The sequence below is a fragment of the Palaemon carinicauda genome, chromosome 19 (genome assembly GCF_036898095.1).
Source record: "Palaemon carinicauda isolate YSFRI2023 chromosome 19, ASM3689809v2, whole genome shotgun sequence".
NCBI classification, from domain to species: Eukaryota; Metazoa; Arthropoda; class Malacostraca; order Decapoda; family Palaemonidae; genus Palaemon; species Palaemon carinicauda.
In genome coordinates, this window is record NC_090743.1 from 32,173,905 (window position 1) to 32,200,007 (window position 26,103).

The 26,103-nt window shown below is 40.0% G+C and overlaps 1 protein-coding gene across 4 annotated transcripts in view; it reads left to right on the forward strand.

Moving 5' to 3' along the window:
- The window catches only part of TrpA1 (Transient receptor potential cation channel A1), a 279,964-nt gene that overhangs the window by 152,417 nt on the left and 101,444 nt on the right, over window positions 1-26,103 (forward strand). For all 4 annotated transcript variants that reach the window (XM_068393457.1, XM_068393455.1, XM_068393454.1 and 1 more), the window contains 12 exons: window positions 712-930; window positions 4,566-4,700; window positions 4,966-5,067; window positions 5,276-5,491; window positions 5,615-5,787; window positions 6,648-6,760; window positions 14,599-14,765; window positions 23,650-23,819; window positions 24,416-24,560; window positions 24,858-24,965; window positions 25,351-25,581; window positions 25,937-26,044. In XM_068393457.1, the coding sequence (XP_068249558.1) occupies window positions 712-930; window positions 4,566-4,700; window positions 4,966-5,067; window positions 5,276-5,491; window positions 5,615-5,787; window positions 6,648-6,760; window positions 14,599-14,765; window positions 23,650-23,819; window positions 24,416-24,560; window positions 24,858-24,965; window positions 25,351-25,581; window positions 25,937-26,044 (1,887 nt within the window). The remainder of the gene's footprint in view (window positions 1-711; window positions 931-4,565; window positions 4,701-4,965; window positions 5,068-5,275; window positions 5,492-5,614; window positions 5,788-6,647; window positions 6,761-14,598; window positions 14,766-23,649; window positions 23,820-24,415; window positions 24,561-24,857; window positions 24,966-25,350; window positions 25,582-25,936; window positions 26,045-26,103) is intronic.

Here is a 26,103-nt window from a genome sequence, read left to right on the forward strand (position 1 = left end):
CATTTAAAATTTATGTCAAATTACCTGTGAATATTTTTGTGTTGTGTTATAAGCCCCATTCAGATTGTACAGTCTTCAAAATTTAGGATGTGGGGAGTACAAGAATTTGTTGAGAACTTTGCAGTATCGAAAGGGATGAATTTTTGAAAGCACGCATCAAGTTTAAATAATTTTCTATTTAAAAATTAGTTGAAACACAAGATGTTAATCTCTTTTGAGATCTTTAAACTTATCCCGTTAAGAAATTTTATTCCTGCCAAGGACATGAGACTCATAGCAATTTAAATACAATAGAGTTATTTATCTATGATGGCTTGAAAGTTGTGATCCTGAAAATTAAACTATTTCTATATTTTAAACAGGCAATATTAATTTACAGTAGATGCTAATGATGACCTAGTAGCATAACAGATGCTCTCAAAACAAAGTTATTCTATTAAAAGCATATGTTCAATTAAAGAACAATATTCCTCCTTAACAGCATGTGATGTTTATAGTTGAAAATACAAATAATTTTTCTAAACCACTAAATAGGTTTGCTACCTAAGATACAAATAAAAAACATCTCTATCATTGCTTGTGTAGTATGCCATTGAAAATGAAATTTTTTTTGTAAATAGCTTCAGAGCTGTTATTGAAAATGTAAATATTCTGTTTCACCAACAACTAGGAAATTTTGACTCTGAAAATAGAAATATTTCTCCTCAACAGCTTGAGAGCTATGCCATTGAAAATATATGTCCAAATATTGCTTGCATGAATGGTTATTCCCCCATCCATATTGCTGCCCGCAATGCGTCTGTAGCTGTTCTGGAGGCTATTTTGAAATGGGGTGAAGCCAGGGGCTGCCTAAAAGAAAAGATGATCTGTTTGCCGGATTTGGAAGGAAATGAACCACTTCATCTAGCCGTCCATGGCGGAGAGATCAAGGTATCGTTTGTGATACTGTCAAAATTTATCTCATAATTATCTTTTATTCTAGTTCTTCTTATTTGCATGAACCTCTCCTGAAATTCATATAGCTTCACTCTCAAAGCTTAGCTTGTATTGATGTTTGTCCCAAAATTAAAAATTTCCTGTATTCTTTCCTTGCAATAGGCTAGGCCTCTAGTAGAGTATTAGAGACCATCCAGGGGTTAATGACAATAACCTTGGCTTTGGTATGCCAAGAATGCTTTTTCTTAGGTCTTCTCATCGCTTGTACTCACATAGGTTACCTCCTCCAGATATGTTACGGGTTAAATCCAGAAAATACTAGGCTAGTTCATTACAGTGGGGATATTGGTGATTATGCCACTCCAGCCATTAACAAGATCTTGGGCTTTGATAGTAAGGAGTTTCATAAGCTCTTGTCATCTTTGGCTTCATTTGTTAAATCTAAGAAGGCTAGTAAGGCAGATTGAAGCCCAGCCAGTCCAGTTTTGAACCTTAGCCTAACTCTTCAAGTTTTGCCTAGTGGTTCTAGTACACCAATCAGTAAGGGATCTGGTGGTGCACAGTGCATGATGGGAGTCAATCACCTCTCTAAGAGCTTCACACTCTTGCATAGCTTAAGATTCTTTTACTGTAAAAACCTTTGCTGGTCCATGATCTGATCTGCTTATTTTGACGTCTGGAATCCAAGGTAGAAGACTGAGCTGGTATCCTGGAGCTTAATATCCCTCCACTCGCTGAAGTCAGCATTATGAGCAACCACTTTTTTTCACTGATTAATGGGGTGGCATATTGTATACTTCCTTTGAAACAGAGTGTTCCTACATTAGATGAATCTTTTAAAAGTTTCAAGGTAGCCTAATCAGTTGTATCATGTTTCAGATGGCATACACATTGGTCTCATATTGGCTCAGCCACCAGCACATATCATTTTTTCCTTAACAGTGTGAATGTAGATGCTTGTACCTCAGCTGCCTAAACAAATCCCTTGCCAGGTGCAAGCGAAAGGTTCATATTCAGAGTATACAAGAGGAAAGGCCCATAGTCAACATTTTAGAGAATCCACCTGACCAGGAAGATAGATATGAAGATAATAAGGAGGAAAAGTCCGACTCTGATGAAGTATCTCTTTTTAACTCGTTAAGGAAACTTATTTCTGATCAGTATCCAAATAGCTTGAGGTATGTTCTGATTCTTCTTAGTCTTGTAAGTCATTAGGTACTGCCACCTCCAAGACATCTTATACCCATCAGTCTTCTCAGATTTTTATAGAAAGAAGCGATAAATTGTTATCAAGTGCAAAGAAAGGCTGATAATTCTGGTTCATGTTGAAAATTAAAAATCATTTTCTCCCACAAAAGTGTTCTGAGATCTATAAAACAGATCAATTGCCTAAACTTATTGGTTCAGATCAAATTCCTTCCATTGAAGTTCAGGTGATGTGTTGATGGGGAATCGTGATTCTCATTCTCTCTGTTTCTCATCTAGGCAATATTGTAATTTTGATAATCTTTGTGAGGAATGCAAAGGCCTTACTTTTCATCTTATGGGAAAGCCCATCATTAATCTTTAATGTTGATAAAAGATATTTAAATGAGGCTTTGTGAGCTGATTTACTAAAAAAAAATGCTATTTGTTGGTAATAAAGTGAGGAGTTCTTTGTAAATACTCTCTTTTAGCCTATTCTATAGTAGGGGTTATTTCAAGAATTATAGAAAAGAAATTTTTCGGTTTTAGGATCTTAATCATAATTTGAATGATCTGACTTTAGATAAAAACTTTTAAATATAGCTTATTAGACTTGCAGAAGGTCTATGGATTTGACCCAGGGAGATTGAACCTCTAAAAAAAATTCTTAAAAATAAATCGTCTGTGTATCCATCAGTGTGACTAGAGATTTGGGAACGACCAAACATTGACTTGTTTGCAACATTGGTAAACAAAGAGATAGAGGTGTATTGTTTACCACTTCCAGATCCATTAGCATGAAAGATGGATGCCCTGTTATAGGTGGTTGAATCTAGATCTGTACATCTCTCCACCCTTCGCCATGATTTGACCTGTGATAAGCAAGTTCAAGGGGTCTACAAACAGTAGGATGATTCTGGTGGCTTCTTTTTGACCTCAAAGAGATTGGTTTACAGATCTGTGTCCTTTTGTTATATGAATGTCCGAGGAGGTTGCCGTACAAGACCAATCTTCTCAGACACCCATTTTCAAGGGCGGTGCATTCAATCCCATACTATCTACATCTAGCCACTAGGAGACACTCCATATTCTCTGAAACAAAGGGTTTTCAAAGTTTTGTTAAAATTGTCCATCTTAGGTACCAAAAGACAGTTCTAATATTCTGTATCAAAGGTAATTAAATGTTGATTTTACTAGGTGCAAATCAAGGAATGTGTCACTGACTAGTACTGATGTGTTAGACTAAAGTGAGTATATGGTGCTAGATAAGTTTATTATTTAAGGACTTTAAATTTCCTATCTCTGTCTTTCACTAACCCACTTCCATTAGTGTGTGGGAGTCTGCAATAAGGGCATAAAGGGAGTTTCAATTATATAAATGGAATTTTAATTATGAAATTTATTTTTAAAATTGCCTAGTCTTCATATACATGCCCATTCACCTCCCCACTGACCAGTGATGGTAAGAGAATAGTAAATTAGTTTTGGCTTCAAGACTGAAAGATTAAGCATTTTCGGCACACACAAGACGAGATTATTACCATTAATCGCTAGATTATCTCAATACTGTAATAGAGGCTTAAGCTTAAAAGGTAAGAAAATGTGAAACACTTAGTTTCAGGGTAAAATTGATATAAGCTAAGCTTGGAGAGAAGTTAGAAATACCATAATAAATTTTATTACTAAAATTCTTTTATTTCTCATATTTAAAGATTGTGAATGAACTTGAACTTAAAAGGTATGGCAACATTCTAGATACCCTTTCATGTAGACTAATTGCTTAGTTTGTAATATTGGTGGATGTATTTATTAGTATGTGGTATAAATCTTTGTTAATCATAACCGTGACATTTTCTTTTTATTTTTACTTGAAAACAGTTCTGATAAGACCAAGGTATGGATATCTGAGCATATAAAATGGAATGTTATTACAATTTAATCACAAACAGAATTCAATAACATTTTATTTAAAAAAAAAAAAATTTAACATTGTTCTGACCTTATTTAAAAATGTTTAAATTTTAATTTCTGTTAAATGAATGTTTGAATATATAAATTGAAAAAAAAAATCCCTTATAGTAAATCATTTTTTAATTGTTAATTTGACACCATGACAGTAAAATGCTACTGATAATAATGGGTATGCTGTTGCGCTATATTATATTTATACGACTGAATGAAATAGCTACTCATTGATCAACAATTAGAGTAACTTTTTCATAAGTTGTTAAGAAAATATATTTGCCTTTTATTATTTACAAAGCAATCAGTTATGATATTATCACAGCATTTTCAGTAGCCACAAATCATACCCCATTATTTGACTTATGAACCCCATCCTTTTGCAATGTTCTACAGATTATCAGATTATGCTATTATAAAATAGGTATTAGATGCTATGCTTCATGTGAACTTAGCAACAGGGTTATCATGCTGTGTTGCAGGCCATTGAACTGTGTTTGAAGATGGGGGCTATCATCTCAAAGCAACAGGATGATAAATCGACGCCTGTCCATCTTGCTTGTTCTCAAGGATCAATTGATATTGTTAGGCTGATGTTTAACCTTCAGCCTGCTGAAGTAAGATATTCCTTAATTTAGTTAATTGATTTATGTTTTTATATATAAATTTCACTTGTTGAACATTGAAAATGCTTGCATAGTAATGCTAATAAACTTAGATTATGTATTATGGTCAATGTTTGCCATCATCTAAATTAAAAAGGATGCATACTGCCCTGCTGTAAGAGCAGGGCAGTATGCATCCTTTTTAATTTAGTTGGTGGCAAACATTCTCATTCTTTAATCATCATTTTCCTTCCTCTTTACCTATTTTTACGCAAAGAAATCCAAGGTGTTGGAAACGCTTGATGCCCAGGGTATGTCTCCCCTCCACTGCGCAGCCATGTTCGACCACCCAGAATTAGTCAGCTTTTTGATTGAAGAGGTATTCTTTTTTCTTGCTTCACTTTAGTCTAAAGTTTATGAAAACAGTTGCTACAAAAAGTTGTAATGAATGTACAGCATACAATAACTGATTTAATTTTCACAGAAAATTCAATTTGCTCAGATACTTTCATTATAATTGACATTTTTCATCATTTGTGAAAATTTTAGCTTTGATCAAATACATGTACTGTGCTGGCATTTTGTAGGGAGCTTTAGTAGACCAAGTTGACCAAGAACACAGGACAGCTCTGTGGTTAGCAGCTTCACGAAGCGGTTGGAGAACTGTGGATGTTCTTCTAGCCCATGGAGCAGATCCAACTATTAGAGATATAAACTCCAAGAACTTACTTCATGTTGTCATTATGAGTGGAGGCTCGCTGAATGATGTCCTCTCTCTCAAACAAACTAGTAATGTTGAGTGGGTAAGGAACTTTCAATATTAGTTAGCTGAGAAATTGTCTTAATTGTATTGGTAAGAAAATTTTATTATAAAGTTATCAAGAAAATGGCAGTGGTATGGTGAGAAATTTAACTTTATTTTTCAGTGGATGCCTCGACTGAGAGCTATGTTGGACGAGCAAGACTCTATGGGTTGGTCACCCTTGCATTATGCCTCACGTGGTGGTCAGATTACATCGCTTGCTTCGCTTTTAAGTCTTGGTGCCTGTGTCAGGACAAAAGACATAAGGAATGAAAGCCCACTGCACTTTGCTGCTAAGTAATACTATACTGTTTTTTTTATATATACTGTATATACTTTCAATGGGTCCCTATAAGTTATATCGATCAATATTTTTAACTTTTGATGTTGGTCTATCTAGATTACATAAACAATTGTTTTAGATGCCATTTTACTTACCTGTGTTATAATTTAATTTGAACTACTGTAATGCAATCACCTTAGCAGCATCTAACTGCTGTATTAATTGATGTGATATATATAATATTTAATTGAAATTTTACCAATGCATGCTTCAGATTATCAATACTGTTTTATGTACAGTAATTACCTTGCGTATTATTGATAGGTATATTACTCAAATGTCTTGTGTACCACAGATGCCTTTTAGGGTTTATGTATGTTTTATCACCAAATTTGTATCACAGGTCCTTAGTACCTCTAATCCCTTATTTTTAAATTATCAATTAAATTAATGGACCAATATCATATATAATATTTCTAGTTTCCTGTAAGGGGTTGCTGCTTACAGTGTGCCATACACTGCAAGCTATTGCCAATATTTATTAAAGTTCCTTGCAGTTCCCTTTAGCCCATGATATATCACTCTCTGCCTTTTATTTTTCATCCATTTCCTTTGATCTCTTCTTACCTTTCTGTTTAATTTCTTCAACTTTACATTGTTCCATTTTCAATTTTGATTTAACAACATACAGTTCAAGCATTGTGACTACTTATTCTCTTTAAACTATATTATCTTGATAGGAAACCTGTACTATTTCCTTATCTGTACCAGACTTTCACTAATTCATCATGCACTTTACTATGAGACCTCACCAAAATGTATGTATAATTGTAGTACTATGCTGTATAGCAAAATAACACCTAATGATTTACAGATATGGAAGATACAATACAGTACGACAGTTGCTTGAATCTTGTAATGGTTTTCTCATTTTGAATGAATGCAATGATGAAGGAAAGACTGCTTTGCATATTGCAAGTGAAGAAGGTAAGCCTTTCCTTGTGTTTTTGGTGAACTAGTGAGTTATGCAGTTATGATTCATAAATTGTCTGCTCTCCTCATTATAAAGATAATAAGCTAGCTATGATAGTTTCAAGGTGAAGTAGTAAAATTAGTAAGCTTTGATAGTATCCAGATAAAATTATATTTCTGGGTCGATCTGTGGCGCCGGGTGAAAAGAGTCCTTCTTATATACCTTTTCTGATAAAACCTTCCAATTATACCAGAGAAAGATAAAAGCATGGAATGCTGAGGTTACAACCCTCGCGCGAGCACCTTTAGGGTGTCGTGTATAAAGCAAAGGCGCGTGAAATCCACTATTCACAGGTTGTCTTCCATTTAGTTAATTCCTTCGTCAAAGGGATGGGCCGATACAAAGGCCCTTGCCAACCACCAGCGCCACACCACCCACGCCACGACGCGAGCGCCATCTGAACAACATCCTTCTTTTTGGACTGATAGAATAGTGTGTAATTTGTGGTGCTCTCGATCGTTTTTAACAGTCATGGATTTATTTTGTCATGTCCGAAGCTCCATCTTCACACATTCCAATGTTAAGTACCATAGTTTGTTTTGACAGTATTTTATTGTACCGGGCTTTTGTTTTATATCCAGTATAGTCTGTTTTATTATTCCCGTCTGGCCTTGGCGGCCATTGTTGGTTCACTTGTTTGGGAATTCATCTTTATCTGCCCGTTTAGTACTCTGTCACTTAGGTTCTTGGTTAAGTCCCTGGCCTTATGCCTTTAGAACCGTTATTATTTTTATTTTTTTGTGTATTTATGCTCATGGTACTTTTTGCTAGTAAGTCCAGCCTACGAACGAGATAGCGATTTAGCTTTGTTTTTGTTTAGTAACCGCCCGAGGCGTTCGTCACTCGACTGTGCTATTTATTTAAAGTTTTAGCAGATGCTATTCTTCGATCGTAGTGTTATATGGATGTACTTTTTTATTTTATATGTTTATAATAGTGTTGTGTGATTTTTAGTCCTGTTTTTGTGTCCAAGAGAGCGAGAGATTGGGGTCCCCGTTTTCTGTTCGCAGTCACGAGTTACCCCTTTATCTCGTTTTCTTTCTTTGCTCTGGTGGTTGAGCGGATTTCCCGTTTTCCGTTTTGTGCGTTCAACGGGTTCTCCCTCCCTCACCTCTCCCCCTCGGGGTGGATGATAACTTACGAGTTATTTATTTTTCGTGACTTTTCAATTGTTAGCGTTATTTTGGTCCGTGTTCGTCCTCTCCCCGTTACGGCTCGGGAGTAGTTTATGAACGTTTTCCACTCCGCCTTGAGTTCTACTCCGGCTTGAGGGATTCTCAATGACTTTCGTTCTATTGTTATATTTATATATTGTTTACTACATGGGACGGGCTTCATATTGTTTAGATACGACCCTCCGGTGGCCCTTACTGCGGTCTCAGGCCACGGCCATATCCACAATAGCCATTGTTATTACAATTGTGTTTTTATTCACAATAATTATTCAGGACCTTTCTTCTCCCTCCGGCCTCACCGGAGTTTGTAAATACGCTTTGCTATGATCTAAGCCTTAGCCCTTAGCTGCGGCTTGGCTTTTATATCTTCACAATTGAATTATTAGCCACAATTGAATTACTCAGAGTATCTCATTATCCTCCGGCGTCACCGGAGGTCGCCCATACACTTCACACTTATATTTGCCTTGCCTTTGGCTAAGACGGCATTATTCAGGACATCTCATTACGCTCCGGCTTCACCGGAGGTCGCCCATACACTTAACACTTATATTTGCCTTGCCTTTAGCTAAGGCTGGTGTTTATATTTATTTTAAGGGCATGTCACTGCTTCCCCGACCCTCGTAGGTCGGCAGATTGCTTTAAGTTTTTTATCCTTATGTCATTATCAGACATTAGGTAAATTACAAATATACAAACATTTGGATATTATAGTGCCAACAATGGTTTTGGCCGAATAGCGATTTAAACGTTTGCGATTTAGTCTGTTAGTTTGTACTCGCCCCAGGAAGGCTCGATTTAGACTATATCCTTATTTATTGGTTACGTTGTCGTTATTCTTCGTTCTTGGTTATTACAATGACTAAAAATGAAAAAGAAAAAGGAAAAATAAAAATAAAATAAAAACAATCAGTTTTATTTTACTTTCCTTATATTATTGTGTGATGTTAGCTTTTATTATGTAACCTTGAGAGTGAGAACATAGGGTGCTCGTTTATTAGCTCGAGTAAGGGAGGTGATTTTCCCGTTCTCCGTTTTTATACGTTCACGAGTTATTCAGGCCTCCTCTTATTATCAGAGTTGATGATAGTACGTTTAATGTTATACACGTTTTATTGATGTGGTTACTGTTAATATAGCTAACACTATTAGTAGGAACGTTGGTGTATGAGTCATTAATTGGGTTCGATTTATACCGACACCCTTAGCTCCGCCTTGAGTTATGTTTAGCTCCGCCTTGAGTTATACGCCGCTATAATGGATACTCATTGGGTGAGAACTAGTCAGATATTTGGAGTGCAACGGTGAAATCCGGCACTCAGACTCCGGCTGAGACCTTTTTGCACACGAACCTTTGTCATGTTTGATCTCAATTACACCTTTCCGGCCCCTTTTTTCATCGAATCTCCGGCTACGCTGGAGATAACTCAAACATTCATTGAGGTTAATGTTATCGTACCGGTGACGGTCACGATCTCACGGGGACTAGCCTTTGCTACCGGATCTCCCATACAAACAGAGATCAAGCAGACGTCCAGAACCGGAGTTAACAATGTGATACCGATGAGGATTTCACAGTTTCATTATTACGGTTTCTTTTTCATCGAATCTCCGGCTTAACCGGATATCGTACAGGCGATCAGCATTGAGGTTAATATTAGATTTCCTCTGGTTCACGTTGTCACTATGACGGACCTTTGTTTGTACCGGGGATGGTTACCGGAGATCCGGTACAGTCGGAGATCACTCAGACCACGGGTGGCCAATCTTTTGTTTTACCTGTTAAAAAAAAAAAAAAAAAAAAAAAAAAAAAATTATTATTTATGAACGTAACTTTGCCTATATTTATGCATGTATTTAATTCTAACTATGTATAAATATGGATAAATATCCATACAACATCGTGTTCAAATAGAATTAAATTAATTATGCCTATATTTATGCATGTATTTAATTCTAACTATGTATAAATATGGATAAATATCCATACAACATCGTGTTCAAATAGAATTAAATTAATTATGCCTATATTTATGCATGTATTTAATTCTAACTATGTATAAATATGGATAAATATCCATACAACATCGTGTTCAAATAGAATTAAATTAATTATGCCTATATTTATGCATGTATTTAATTCTAACTATGTATAAATATGGATAAATATCCATACAACATCGTGTTCAAATAGAATTAAATTAATTATGCCTATATTTATGCATATTCAATCCTAACTGTCTAAATATGGCTAAATATCCATACAACATAGTGTTCAAATAGAAATACATTAATTATGCCTATATTTATGCATAGTCAATTCTAACTATGTCTAGATATGGATAAATATCCATACAACATAGTGTTCATATAGAAATAAATTTCCACCCAGTGGCGAATGCGCCAACAGTGTCACATTTCATGAATACAAGTGTCGCACTATACCCCAGAAGATAATACATTAAATAACTTGTCTTTAAAATGGCTTTTTAAGAGTATACAGCTGATCCCAGCCTGTGAATAGGATCGCTAACCAAAGTTCAAGGAACATCCAGACTTATGTCCCCTTTGTGTTACAGAAGGTTCGCCTGCATGGTTCCCATCAGGATGATGATGATTCTCTCTGGCCTGCAAAGAGAGGCTCTCCACCCTTGGGTATCGAAGTTGGGAAGGAATGCTCCATCTAGAGGTCCCTATCTCCTCGGAGTGTCCTCTCTAAGGTTGGACAACGACCCCATGGACGGGCAGGTATGTGGGGATGAGTTTTGAGCCTTCAGCTTTGCAATTACCTACGTCACCGACCTAGGACCATTAAAGGATCCTAATGTTCATGTTACCCTGCATAGACTGTGACGGCTAAAAGCAACACATTCTAAGGAAATCCAAGGGGCTATGACGAGCTCTAAGGTAGGGTGGTGAGTCAGTGCCATTCAGGAACTCGGATATAGGTGGTACCATAAATCTGGAGGGCATAGACGTCCTCCCTCTGGGGGACCTAGATTTTACTCCCAGGTACTAGAATTCCCATTCAACGGATTCGTTCGATTGAAAGAGATTGCCTTGGTTAGCTTAGACAAGGTACCGAAGGTAACGGTATTATTTCCTAAAGGGCAGGCCCGATCTGTCTGGACCAGGATGTTGTCAGCCTGGGGGGTACGATAATTCCAGGCTCTGCCCGTCCAGTTCGACCTACACGTTTGTTGGTCTGATCGGGTCAGTTGTGGGAAGTACGTTCTGTCTGAGACCTCTATCAGACAGGAATTGATAGTCGGTTTCCCACTCGTCATCACAGCCTTCCTCTGGTTCGACGATTTTGTATCTGACCCCCCATCATCAGGTGGTCTACCTCACTGATTCCCCAGGTACACAGTCCAACTCCGTTGGGATGTTTTGCCTGCATGCAGCCCTAGATCCGAACCCTCAGGCTCCTTTCATGGACACCAGAGAGGAAGCTACAGGAGTAGAAGACAGTCCCGACATCAAGGCGGACCTAGGAAAAAGGGGGCTCGGAGAAGGGAAGGGCCTAGATTCACTCCCTCACAACGCGGTGGTCCTGGTAGAGGGAAGACTTTACCACTTTCGTGACCATTGGACTCGGTCTGTGGGATCATAGCATAGTCTCTAACGGTTTGAGATGAAAATGGCCTCAAGGTCCTCCTCCTCCGCCAGTGACCTTCTCCCAGAAATACACTCCCGTCCTGAAAGAGTACACCACAGGGTTACTCAAGAAAAAGCAATCAAACGACTATCTCTTAGGTATGGACCTTACTTCCCCGTGGGACCGTCACCACCTCTGTCGATCTTACCGACCGCTATTAGCTTGCGCCTATAGCTCGAAACTTCTCTTCTTATCTGGGTTTCCACCTAAGCAGGAAAGCCTTTGTGTTCAAGACATGCCCTTCGGACTCAACATTGATCCCAGGATATTCACGAAACTGGGAGAGGCAGTGTTAGAATAACTCAGGAACCAAGAGATACAGATCATTGCTTATCTGGCCGGTTGGCTCATTTGGGCCCGGCCGACCATAGAAGGTAACAGAGCTACGAAGGAATTTCTTCGATCACTCGACAACCTGTGATTTCGGGTCAATCTCCATAAGTCTCGCCTGCGACCATCAGGCCACTTAGAATGGTTAGCCATTCAGTGGGACCTTTCGAAGCACACGTTGTCTCTCCCTTCCAAAAGTAAGAGGAATAGGTTCCAAGATCAAGAATTTCTCAAGCACAAACAGGTGTCCAAAGAGCCTAGAAAGTATCCTCGGCCTTTCCCAATTCACTTCAGTAACAGATCTCCTAATAAAAGCCAAACTCAAGACATCAATCGATTTTGGAGAAAGAGAGCTACAGTATCTATAAGAAGACAAGGTCTCGAAGATCCCCTCTGTCGGGAAAATGAGACTACGCCCATGGTCCGAACCGAAGAACCTCTCCAAAGCGGTTCCTCTACAATTCCCACCTCCACAAGTGACATTCCATTCAGCCGTGTCTCTAAGTGGATGGGGGGATTACTCCGAACATCAGATGTTTCAGGTTCTTGGTCACTAGCCATGAAACAGTCCCATATCAATGTTCTCGAAGCCATGGCAGTGTTCTTGACCCTGAAGAGAGAGACTCCTCCGAGGTCGACCCACATCAGGGTAGTGTCAGACAGCACAGACGAGGTACACTACGGAAACAGGGGAGGATCCAAGTCACCCAACCTGAATCAGATCCTGGTCACTTTCTTCGCCTGGGCAACAGAAAAGAACTGGTTCCTGTCAGCACCTCACCTAGCGGGAGGCCAGGATGTGAGAACGGGCTCACTATCCAGGACGAGTTCCCTGGAGTCAGAATTTCACTCCGGTGGATACTCAGGTTCGTTCCAGGCATCCAGGTAGATCTATTCACATCTCAGATCAATCACAAACTTCCTTGTTATGTGACCCCAATCCTGGACCCTCGGGCTCATGCCATGGACGCATTACCCCGGGATTGGAATCATTAGAGGAAGATTTCCCTATCTCTCCCAGTGAATCTTCTAAAAACTTTAACACCGACTGCGCTCCTTCCGGGGCGCAGTGGTTTTAGTACCACCTCACTGCCCAAGAACAGTTGGTTTCCTCTCCTCCTCGAGTGGAAACTCCGTCCCATCCAGATTCCGTTCCTCAAACTGACCCGAGTATTCCAAACTCACTGTGTCAGATTACTCAAGGATGTCCAAAACCCTAACTTTGTGGACTACAGGAAGTTGGCAGCTCGTAGAGGCTCGAACATTGAACCGGAAAACGATTTCTTACTCGAATCAGTCAAAAGGGACTCGACAATTCGCCAATATGATTCGGCCGTTAACCCCCAAAATAGGTGGTCCCCTTGGAAAGTTATTCCTCTTCTCCAAGATACTTTTCTATGTCCGGTCACCACTCTCAGGGCCTTTTTAGCCACGACTGCTACCCGATCGTCTGGCCCCTTGTTTATCAGGGAACAAGGAGGTACCATTCCCATACGTGGTATTAGGCTATAGATCCTATACTTCGTTTGACAAGCCAATCCGGGATCATTTCCCCCAGAAGATGGACTTTGATGACCTTATAAAGTTCACGGGTTGGGAATCTCCTATGGTCTTCAAACGCCACTATCTAATGAACTTACAGGCTCTTAAATACCCAACAGTTGCAGCTGGGAGCCGTATCTCTCCCCAGTGATCTTTTGTTCTTCCTTTCATCCATCTCTTTTCTTCTCCCTCCTACCCGCCACTCGCACCACGACGCCGCTTCCTTGGTGGTTCGTTAGCCCTAAGTTTATTACATATTAGGATATGTTTGTAACTATTATTGATTACCGTTGTTACAGGGTTGGGATATTCTTAGCCATGTCAGTTTTGTAGCATGTTTCCTCTGATACTCGGAGGCTTCCCTGTTATCATGTTTGTTTACCTTAATTATTTATGATTTTCTTTACATGGTGTTGTTTCTCTCCCCTCTTTAAATTAGTTATTGTTGGGCTTGGAAGGCATACTCTGGTACATTTTCACCCGGCGCCACAGATCGACCCAGAAAAGGGATTTTGACGAAGGAAAAATCTATTTCTGGGGAGAGACCTGTGGCGCCCGGTGAAACCCTTCCCCTTTATTTTACACAATCCCACCCTTTCCTTTCCAAGCCATCATGGCCAATACAGAAGGATGTTGTTCAGATGGCGCTCGCGTCGTGGCGTGGGTGGTGTGGCGCTGGTGGTTGGCAAGGGCCTTTGTATCGGCCCATCCCTTTGACGAAGGAATTAACTAAATGGAAGACAACCTGTGAATAGTGGATTTCACGCGCCTTTGCTTTATACACGACACCCTAAAGGTGCTCGCGCGAGGGTTGTAACCTCAGCATTCCATGCTTTTATCTTTCTCTGGTATAATTGGAAGGTTTTATCAGAAAAGGTATATAAGAAGGACTCTTTTCACCGGGCGCCACAGGTCTCTCCCCAGAAATAGATTTTTCCTTCGTCAAAATCCCTTTTTTAATCTTTATATAGATAGTTTTAAAGGTTCTTTAGATATACAGATTTACCATATCTTCTTAGTTTTATGTGCTATATTAATCATTGCTTCAGTGGAGAGTTACCATAATGATATTTCAACTTGGTTTCAGGTCACACCAGAGTTGTGCAGCTTCTTATTAGCAAAGGAGCATTGTTACACAAGGACCATTTTGGTCGCACTCCGTTACACTTGGCTGCTACAGGAGGCCATACCCAGGTCATAAAAACTCTTCTGGCTGTTCATAGTCATATATTAGACCAGACAGACAAAGATGGGGTGAGATTCTTTTAGTGTATATTTTTTTCTGATAAAATTTTGAACTGCGTTGGTATTAAATTTTGTATGAAGCAGTAATGCATGTGTATCAGTATTTTTTTTTCTCACTGAACTGTATAATGATTACAGTTGAAGGAAGGTAAGGTTACTCTATTCTGCATACAATAATCTGACTGACATTATTCATAGAGTATCTAATGATCATGATTTCTTTCCATGAACTTGCAATGGTTTTCATGTTATTTCTCTTTCAAAACTGGTTAAATGTTTTGTTTCCTTGAAGTTTCCTTGCCCCCTCATGTATAGCATTGAAATCATATGGTGATATATGGCAATACTTCTGCTTTGATAGATCATATCCCTTTGTTTTCCAGTTCTTACATTAATCACGAGTCAACAACTCTATTCACAATCAAGATTCTGGCTTCTCTTTATCATCTTGCTAGGGCTGTTCAACAAATTTATTATTGGGCAATAATGATCCTTATTTTCTCTGTGTTACATGATGGGGCAAGTGGGATTTAAATAACTTGTGAAGAATGAAATTCCTACTCGACTCCTTTTATTAAGGATTATCTTCAGTTTGCCGCTTATCACATAAAGGATTCAAACCAAAAGTAAAATTGTCTAGATGTGGAATTGATGTTGCTCATGCACAGCAGCTATTAATAAACTTGTGGGAATTAATAATAATAAGCTTTATACAAATGTTACTGACTTTGTTTCGTGTAAATTCAAAAGGCCAGCAAGCCATTTGGATAATTTTGCTCAGAGCAATGTTTAGGAAAGATGCATGAATGTACTGTACAATTCTTCTTGAATTAGCAATATTGTTTATATTTCTGTTTTTATTATGAAATTAAATTGTTGTATAATTTTTTCATGGTTAAATTCAAATGTTATGAGCCACATGTGGTCTTTTTGAATTAAGTGAAAACTTAAATGGCTTTTTATCCAAAAGTTGTCAGGGTTTAAGGTTTTGTTATATGAAAATACAGGTTCAAGTATTAAAATTAAAGGATGATGATAGATGAGACGTTCCTCTGGAGTGCATGTATCTTTTATTATAGCTATATTTGAGCTTCATAGAGGATGAAATATTTAATACAGTGATTAGCTACTACTACTACTATAGTGTTCTGCCCTAAGGCAGGTCCTTTCATGGATTAGTCCTCCATAATTCTCTATTCATGGCCTCCTCTTTTAGCTCTTGATTCCTTCTTCCTTTTCTATGCTCTGGGCCTTTCCCCTTCAGTAACCCATCTCCTCTTAAAATGTGTCCTATCCATTTTTTTCTGCTTTCTCTTTATTGTTGTGATAAGAGTTCTCTTTTCTCCAATTATTCTTAGTATTTCTTTATGTGCCTGGTGGTCTCTCCAACTAATTTTCAGCATCCTCCTCCATATCCACTTTTCAATATTAAACTTACCCGATAATCATGTAGCTGTCAACTCCGTTGCCCGACAGAATTCTATGGAGGGATACGCCAGCTATCACAATACTAGAAGGGGGTGTATTTACCAGCGCCACCTGTGGCCAGGTACTCAAGTACTTCTTGTTGACACCTCCTCAATTATTCCTCTGTCGTGCTTCCGGCAAGACGTTCTGGGATACGCTTATGTTCTTGGAGTATTTTCACGACTTTGGTGAAGTATTTCTCTTTGATTTCGGCTGTCGCTTTACTGGAAACTGCTATATTAGATTAGTTAGCTTTTGGAATTAATTTGATTAATTATGGTGACGAGAGAGTATGAACTCTCGTTCACCTTTCAATGGCCGACCCTTCCCTTAGACGGAAGTGTTGGTGTCTAAGAGAGTATAGACTCTCTTTCTTAATTTTGCTTAACAAAAGTTATAGATTTATTTTATATCTCTCCTCCTCTTATAGGCCTCTTCGATTAACTTCCTTTTATTATAAACTCATTAAAATTAATTTTTATATTTGTTTATATTCGACCTTCCTAATAGTAGGCGGTCTTTTACCGAAGTTAATAAACTTTGAGCCCGTCATTTCGGTTTTACCTGTTAACATATTATGCTATTTCCGCCACAGAGTTTGAAAGAATTTCTTTGATAGTCTCGTACTTTTTTCAAAGTTGAACTAACGTTTAACCGTGTCTAGCGTTTTGTTCATTCTTTCTTAACTTAATGGTTTTGATCCTAATAAAGGAACTTTTCAGTTTTTTCCTTTAACAATAATATGTTTTAACGATATATATGATTGGGCTCTTCTCTCAGGTTCTAAGTCAAGAGAGAGAGAGAGAGAGAGAGATAGAGACGGAGGGAGAAAGAGGATAAACGTTTCATTCAAGCCTGCCAGGCGTACGAGTAACGTCGTTATCGTTTTTGCTCTTCTCCCTAGTCTCTTTAGGGGAAGAAACTAAACGTTTCTAGAGTGATCTAGTGTTTAGTCTCTTTCCAGCCACTGAATTATCTTTCATTAGATTTTTCTGTTACATTGTAATTCTGTTTTCGCAATTACTAACTTTGAGAAAGGATAGAATTGCGTATTTCAGGTACAAACCACTTAAAGTTTCGAGTTCAGTGAAATAAGTGCAAACAGAAATCAAAGTGATAAGTGATTAGTGCGTGAGGGTACTTTTGTGCGCGCCAGTCGTCCTCCCAGTCCGGGACCTCTTGCAAGCTCCCAAGCCCAGGGGAGAAGCAATGTCGAAGGGCATAAGGGTTCAGCAGGCCTTGATCGGCGCACAGAAGTATCCTCGGTGGTTGTGGGCGTGTCTTACCGAGACCGTCACTCCCACCCGCAGACGATTGAGCCCTTATTTTGCTCGTCTGCAGAAGAGATTAGGGGAGAAAATAAAGGCAGAGTAACGCTGGTCTCAGGTCTCAAGACCTCTTAAACGTTAAGTCCAGACCTATGCCAGACGTACGAAGTTAAAGTTCACAACCCGAATGCAGTCATTGGGTTAGCTCTGACTCTCCTCAGTCATCAGTTGATTACACTCCGCCTAAGAGGAGTAAGGTTCTGCCGCAACAGATCTCTGCTGTTAAGGCTTTACCTCAGCAGACCTTAGTGTCTGCCGACCCCAAGTTGACTCTACTGCAGTCCATACATTCACAACTTTCGGTCTTGATGCGTGAGTGTCGGGCTGAGAGTGTTGCGCCTCCGCCTCCGCCTACACTCCCCCCCGCCTATGATCGCTCCGCCTGATCGCAGTACCACCTGCCAGGCGTACGATGTTGTGAACTCTACTACAGTCCATGCAAACACAGCTTTCGGACTTGATGCGTGAGTGTCGGGCTGAGAGTGTTGCTCCTCCGCCTCCGCCTACACTCCCTCCACCTACACTCGCTCCGCCTGATCGCAGTTCCATCTGCCAGGCGTACGATGTTGTGGACTCTACTACAGTCCATGCAAGCACAGCTTTCGGACTTGATGCGTGAGTGTCGGGCTGAGAGTGTTGCTCCTCCGCCTCCGCCTACACTCCCTCCACCTACACTCGCTCCGCCTGATCGCAGTACCACCTGCCAGGCGTACGATGTTGTGGACTCTACTACAGTCCATGCAAGCACAGCTTTCGGACTTAATGCGTGAGTGTCGGGCTGAGAGTGTTACTCCTCCGCCTCCGCCTACGCTCGCTCCGCCTGATCGCAGTACCACCTGCCAGGCGTACGATGTTGAGCCACGTGCTGAGTTTGCTGTTCCCTGTGGTGTTCAGCCTCCGCCTTCCTTAAGGCAACCTTTACAATGGGATCAGGAGGATTATACCTCTCTTCCTCCGCCTCCACTTACTGCTCCACCAGTGATGCAACACTCGGTTGAGGTACAACAACCTCTCCCGTCCATGAGTCAGTCTCCTCAGCTCTCGCTGCAGCGAGCTCAACCCTCCACAAGGCAAGCACCACAACACCTTAGCCTTGCGCCTCAGGAGCCTCAGCTTGCGAGACATTTACCTTGTTCTGCGCAGCCTCTTCCTCATCGCGCTCCGCTCACACCACAGGAACTGGAACTTGCTACTCCGCTTCCGCCAACCGCTCAGCAAGCGCAACCCTTGGGTTCAACTACTCATGCTAGGAGTCAGCCTCCTCCACCCATGCGCCTTCCTTCTGCTTGTCTTTTATTCAGCCTTTGCAGACTGAGCCTCAGGTGTTCCCTCAACGGAGTCTTGAAGAGGAAACCACAACTATTGTTGTTCCAGCTCGTTCTGACTCTGCTGTTCAGCATACTTTACCTCCATTTTCATACCATGGTTTAAACCCCATGCAAGCATGCATAAAGCACTCTAGCACTGGTCATGGAATTTCTGAGAAATGTTAAACGCCATGCACACGCTCTGCTTTCCTTACAGCAGGCTCTGCTTACAGCAGGCTCTGCTTACTACATGCTCAGCATACAGCATGCTCTGCATTCAGCATGCTCTGCATACAACATGCTCTGCATACAGCATGCTCTGCATTCAGCATGCTCTGCATACAACATGCTCTACATACAGCATGCTCTGCATACAGCATACTCTGCATACATCATGCTCTGCATACCTTACCGCATGCTTCTCAACACATCTTGGGTTGTTGCCAACTCACTAGACTGTCAAGCAGTTTCATAACGTTGCCTTCTAGTCTGCTGCTTTTGCACCAGTGAACCCTCACTCAGAGAACTTAGCTTTTCTAGGATAAGGTCCCTGTAGATGAGAAAGTTCTTTTCTCCCTCCTTCTGATATTCCCTGGAGGACTCTGTCATTTGGAGGGAGCCTTTAGCTGCGTAACCTCTTATGGACTTTTATTTAAGCATAACATGCTTACAGGGAAGGTAATGGTTCCACTTCAGTCGCTAATCCCGTCTGTTACCACACCTGCTCCCATAGACCTTGAGCTGTGTTGCATGACATGCAGTCCAAGCTTAGTCCTTGTTAGAGGATTTTTTGTTTACGGAGTCAATGTGTCACGGGGAAGACGTTCTCAACCAACAGAAGTGACTTGTTGTGACGCAGTGCGGCAACCTCAGCAACCCGTTCAGGAGTTGTCTGTACGACCCAGACAGTCTAGACAGATTCGGGTTGTCACTGTACTTCCTCGCTTGCCCATGATTGACAGTTTACAGACTGTGCAGCAGTATCATGATCTTGTGTCCGGCTCCGTCAGACGACTGGCTTTTAAGAGCTCCCACAAGTCGTCGCTGTCTGGAGATTTTCAAATGGACTATGGATCTGACCAAGGAACTGGGCCTCCTGGTCAATTTTGAGGAGTCTCAGCTCGTTCCATCCCAGACCATTGTCTCCTTGGGTATGGATCTTCAGAGTCGAGCTTTTCGGACTTGTCCGTCGGCCCCAAGGATCTTCCAAGCCCTAGAATGCATCCAGAGCATGCTGAGAAGGAACCGATGCTTAGTCAGGCAGTGGATGAGTCTAACAGGGACACTTTCATCGCTGGCCCTGTTCATCGAGTTAGGGAGACTCCACCTCCGCCCCCTTCAGTATCATCTAGCTGCTCACTGGATAAAGGACATGACGCTAGAGACGGTCTCAGTTCCTGTTTCCGAAGAGATGAGGTCTACTCTAACGTGATGGAAGAACAGCATTCTTCTCAAGGAAGGTCTACCATTGGCTGTTCAGACCCCCGACCACCGTCTCTTCTCGGACGCATCGGACACGGGCTGGGGTGCGACACTGGACGGACAGGAATGCTCGGGAACATGGAATCAGGAGCAAAGGACACTTCACATCTATTGCAAGGAGTTGTTGGCAGTTCATCTGGCCTTGATAAACTTCAAGTCCCTCCAGCTAAACAAGGTGGTGGAGGTGAACTCCGACAACACCACAGCCTTGGCTTACATCTCCAAGCAGGGAGGGACTCATTCGAGGAAGTTGTTCGAGATCGCAAGGGACCTCCTCATTTGGTCAAAAGATCGAAAGCTCACGCTGGTAACGAGGCTCATTCAGGGCGATATGAATGTCATGGCAGATCGCCTCAGCCGGAAGGGTCAGGTCTTCCCCACAGAGTGGACCCTTCACAAGAATGTTTGCAGCAGACTTTGGGCCCTGTGGGGTCAGCCAACCATAGATCTATTCGCTACCTCGATGACCAAGAGGCTCCTCTTGTTTTGTTCTCCGATTCCAGACCCAGCAGCAGTTCGCGTGGATGCCTTTCTGCTGGATTGGTCCCATCTCGACCTGTATGCATTCCCGCCGTTCAAGATTCTCAACAGGGTACTTCAGAAGTTCGCCTCTCACAAAGGGACACGGCTGACGTTGGTTGCTCCCCTCTGGCCCGCGAGAGAATGGTTCACCGAGGTACTGCAATGGCTGGTCGACGTTCCCAGGACTCTTCCTCTAAGAGTGGACCTTCTGCGTCAACCTCACGTTAAGAAGGTACACCCAAACCTCCACGCTCTTTGTCTGACTGCCTTCAGACTATCGAAAGACTCTCAAGAGCTAGAGGCTTTTCGAAGGAGGCAGCCAGAGCGATTGCCAGAGCAAGGACGACATCCACTCTCAGAGTCTATCAGTCTAAATGGGAAGTCTTCCGAAGCTGGTGCAAGGCCAATGCAGTTTCCTCAACCAGTACCACTGTAACCCAGATTGCTGACTTCCTGTTACATCTAAGGAACGTAAGATTCCTATCAGCTCCTACGATCAAGGGTTACAGAAGTATGTTGGCAGCGGTTTTCCGCCACAGAGGCTTGGATCTTTCCTCCAACAAAGATCTACAGGACCTCCTTAGGTCTTTTGAGACCTCAAAGGAACGTCGGTTGTCCACTCCAGGCTGGAATCTAGACGTGGTCCTAAGGTTCCTAATGTCATCAGGATTTGAACCGCTCCAATCAGCCTCTTTTAAGGACCTCACATTAAAAACTCTTTTCCTCGTGTGCTTAGCAACAGGTAAAAGAGTAAGTGAGATCCACGCCTTCAGCAGGAACATAGGTTTCTCATCTGAAACGGCTACATGTTCCTTGCAGCTCGGTTTTTTGGCTAAAAACGAGCTTCCTTCCCGTCCTTGGCCTAAGTCGTTCGAGATCCCAAGCCTGTCCAACATGGTGGGGAACGAACTGGAGAGAGTACTTTGCCCAGTTAGAGCTCTTAAGTACTATCTAAGAAGGTCAAAACCATTACGAGGACAATCAGAAGCCTTATGGTGTGCTATCAAGAAGCCTTCTCTACCAATGTCTAAGAACGCAGTTTCTTACTATTCAGGCTTCTGATTAGAGAAGCAAATTCTCATCTGAAGGAAGAAGACCTTGCTTTGCTGAAGGTAAGGACACATGAAGTGAGAGCTGTGGCTACTTCAGTGGCCTTCAAACAGAACCGTTCTCTGCAGAGTGTTATGGATGCAACCTATTGGAGAAGCAAGTCAGTGTTCGCATCATTCTATCTCAAAGATGTCCAGTCTCTTTACGAGTACTGCTACACCCTGGGACCATTCGTAGCAACGAATGCAGTAGTAGGCGAGGGCTCAGCCACTACATTCCCATAATCCCATAACTTTTTAACCTTTCTCTTGAATACTTTTTATGGGTTGTATGGTCGGCTAAGAAGCCTTCCACATCCTTGTTGATTTGGCGGGTGGTCAATTCTTTCTTGAGAAGCGCCGAGGTTAAAGGTTGTGATGAGGTCCTTTAGTATGGGTTGCAGCCCTGTATACTTTAGCACCTTTGAGTTGATTCAGCCTCCCAAGAGGAACGCTGCGCTCAGTAAGGAAGACGATCTTATTAAAGGCAGAGTAACGGTTCAAGTCGACTTCCTTACCAGGTACTTATTATTTCATTGTTATTGTGGATAACTGATTATATGAAATACGGGATACTTAGCTATCCTTTAGTCTTGTACACTGGTTTTTCACCCACCCCCCTGGGTGTGAATCAGCTACATGATTATCGGGTAAGTTTAATATTGAAAAATGTTATTTTTATTAATAAAATAAATTTTTGAATATACTTACCCGATAATCATGATTTAATCGACCCTCCCTTCCTCCCCATAGAGAACCAGTGGACCGAGGAATAATTGAGGAGGTGTCAACAAGAAGTACTTGAGTACCTGGCCACAGGTGGCGCTGGTAAATACACCCCCTTCTAGTATTGTGATAGCTGGCGTATCCCTCCATAGAATTCTGTCGGGCAACGGAGTTGACAGCTACATGATTATCGGGTAAGTATATTCAAAAATTTATTTTATTAATAAAAATAACATATTTCAAATGTTTCCAGATAAGTCTTTGTTGCTTTTATAGTTCATGTTTTGGGACAATACAATACTACACTTCATATGAAACTTTTTACAAATTTTTTCTTCAGTTACGTTTTCAGTTTTCCAGTTAATGTTCATCTCTCTCTCTCTTTCTCTCAAAATCTACCTTATCTTGAGCTATTCTGCTCTTAATCTCTTTACTGCAGTCTCCTTCTTGTGTTATAATACTTTCCAAGTACTTGAAATGACTCATTTCTTCCACAGCTTCATCTCCAATCTGCATTTTTATTTGAGGTCACTTTCTTCTTGCAATTCTCATTACCTTGGTCATAGATATATTTGTTTTCATTCAATACTTCTCTGCTGTCCTCTTTATATTACTGTACTTATCATCCTCTGTAAAACCTCTCGTGCTACAGCTAACTGCCTTTCATCAGCAAACCTTATAGTTTTCACTATTTCTCCTCCCACCTTAATGTCATCTTCCAGTGACTTTCGTTATTGCTTCTGGACAGATGTTGAACAGAATTGGTGATAGGGAACATCCCTGTCTGACTCCTCTTCCAACATTTCTAGGTTCTGAATCTTCACCTGCAATATGTACTGTTACTCTTTGATTTAGATATAAATTCTTTATTAACCTTTTATCTCTCCAATCAATGGATATGTTTTCTAGAATTTCCAGTAGTAATGTTCACTGAACCCTATTATTATGTAATTTTTCATTTTCCCTATACCAGAACACTCCTTTACACATGGCTGTCAGAGCTAACAAACCAGATGTCGTTAATCAGCTAATGAGTTTGAATTGCAAGCTGCTTCCAGACAATAATAATTGCACTCCCATTGACTGTGCTATTATGTACAAGATTGCACCATGTGCATTGGCTCTTGTTTCTCATGAAAGAGGGTAAGTTACGTGGAGTATCTCATAGTTTTTTCATAAAAGATATGGTGTTTGCTTTATAGTTTGAAGCTAATTAAAAGGCATGAAAAAAAGCTTGTATAAAGACTCAGGGTATAATGAAGAAAGGGATTGATTAAGATGAAGACTAGATGGGAGTTCAGGAAAAGTACAAGATAGAGGGGCAAAGATTATGTCTCTTGTTTAAACATGTGAGAGGAAGAGCTCACATAAAAGATTTCACAATGATAATAGTGATGTATTTTGTGCAGGAGCAGGTGTCAAGAATTATTTATTTGGACATTCATTTATATCATGTTGAGTTATTTACTTTTTAATAGGGAGACATTTCTACCATATCCACTTCTCGTAGAGAGAAGGGAGTATGTCTGTAATTTAGTATCTGCTATTTCCTTAGTGTGATACTATGTAACCTAGTTATTGTCCACCATCCACATTTTATTTATTTATTTATTTTTTTAAGCTTGGCCTACTGGTCTTGAATTTCATGTTGTCAAAATTTTGTATCCTATCACCTGAAAGATTATAGCATAATGATTTGCCAATTTTATTCTACTTCATTATTTAAATTCTGTCTTTAGTCCAGCGGAGATTTTAGCAGTTAAGAGCAAGATCCAAGGTTGCATCAGCATGGCTTTGATTAGGACACTTCCCAAAGTATTTGAATCTGTACTCCATCAAGCAGTTACTAAAGCTAGTGTCAAGGAGCAGTCAAAGGATTACTTTGTAAGTTTATAGTAACACTTAAAACTTTGTTTGTTTAAAACTTCACAAAAAATAGTTATGTATAATAATTGATTATATTTTTTCATCAAGATAATTTTGTCTAATCTCATGATTTATGTGCCTTTATAGAGGTTAATTATTTAGTTGTCACCCTGATCTTTAATTATCCAGTGAGTCCACTGAAACTTAACAGTAGATTGTTGTGAGCAATATTATCCTTTTAAAAATTTAGACTTTAGGCCATTATTCAAATTATAAAATGTTTGTGAAATTTATTCTATAATTTATCTTTTGCAGATAAAGTACAGTTTCTATCCACTCCAATTAACAAATGAACAGACCGAGGCAGAAAAAATGCGGCTCAAGGATCCCAATCTGAAGCCGCCACCTTTATATACTTGCAACGTAAGAAGTTTTCACATTTTCCTAACTGAAAATTCTTTGTATATTTCGATGAGCTAAATACCTTCTTGACACATTTAAATCTAACATAAGTATTAGGTTAGTACATTGTTCTGATAATGACTGTCAGTTCTGTTTAGTTTAGTTGTAATTATTCTTATACACTGTACTGAAAGAGGCATAGTTACAAACTTTAATACTGTACAGTATAGCTATTTAGTGGAATTTATCATAAAGCACCTTTTTATTGAATTCAAAGTACTGTATTTACAGTACATATATAGCTAATGTGTACTTCCAGTTGGTGTTTCATGCCTATTTAAGGTTAATTTATTAATAGTACTCATTATCCAGTTTCTCAGTTACAAAATGAATACAATTATTTCAGGAAATGGTTGAATGTGGAAGGCTAGAGTTACTAATGCATCCGTTGACACAGAGGTATCTTGATATGAAATGGCAAGCTTATGGGAAAGCTGTTCACATGTTCAATCTGTTTACGTATTTGGTTTACCTGTCTTTAGTAACCGTCATGGCTGTTGGAGTTTTAGGGGATAACACTTTTGGAGCTTTTAACAATTTTACAACGATAATTGAAACTCTTCATACAACAAAAGAGGTATTAGTGCTAAGTTATTTTCTCCTGGAAAAAAAAAGAAACTAATTTTGCTTATACCAGTCTGATTAGGGTTGTTTTGTTATATCAGTTGATTTTTATACATTTTTCTATAATCTAGTAAATCATATAATTAGGTTATTGTTTGTTATTAATATATTGTAAACTACATGTTGTACATCTTTTCCAAATAGTTGAATAGGATTCAGGTTTGAGTACTTTACAATTGGTTTTTGTTTACATGTTGGCATAGATTAAAGTACTGTACTATAATAATGAAATTAAGCATACAGTACTTGATTTGAATTGGTAATTACCCTTTTTATGTTAATTTTTTGTCATCTATTTTACTTTACAGATGAAAGAGCCACCAGGATGGATGTCTGTCATGGCATTTGCCATTGTGTTTCTTGCAGTGCTTAGTATGGTCAAGGAATTATTCCAGATATACCATCATGGAGTAAGGGTGAGTATGCCATTCAAGACAAGGGCATCTAATTTGCAGTGTTTCATTATTTACTTATG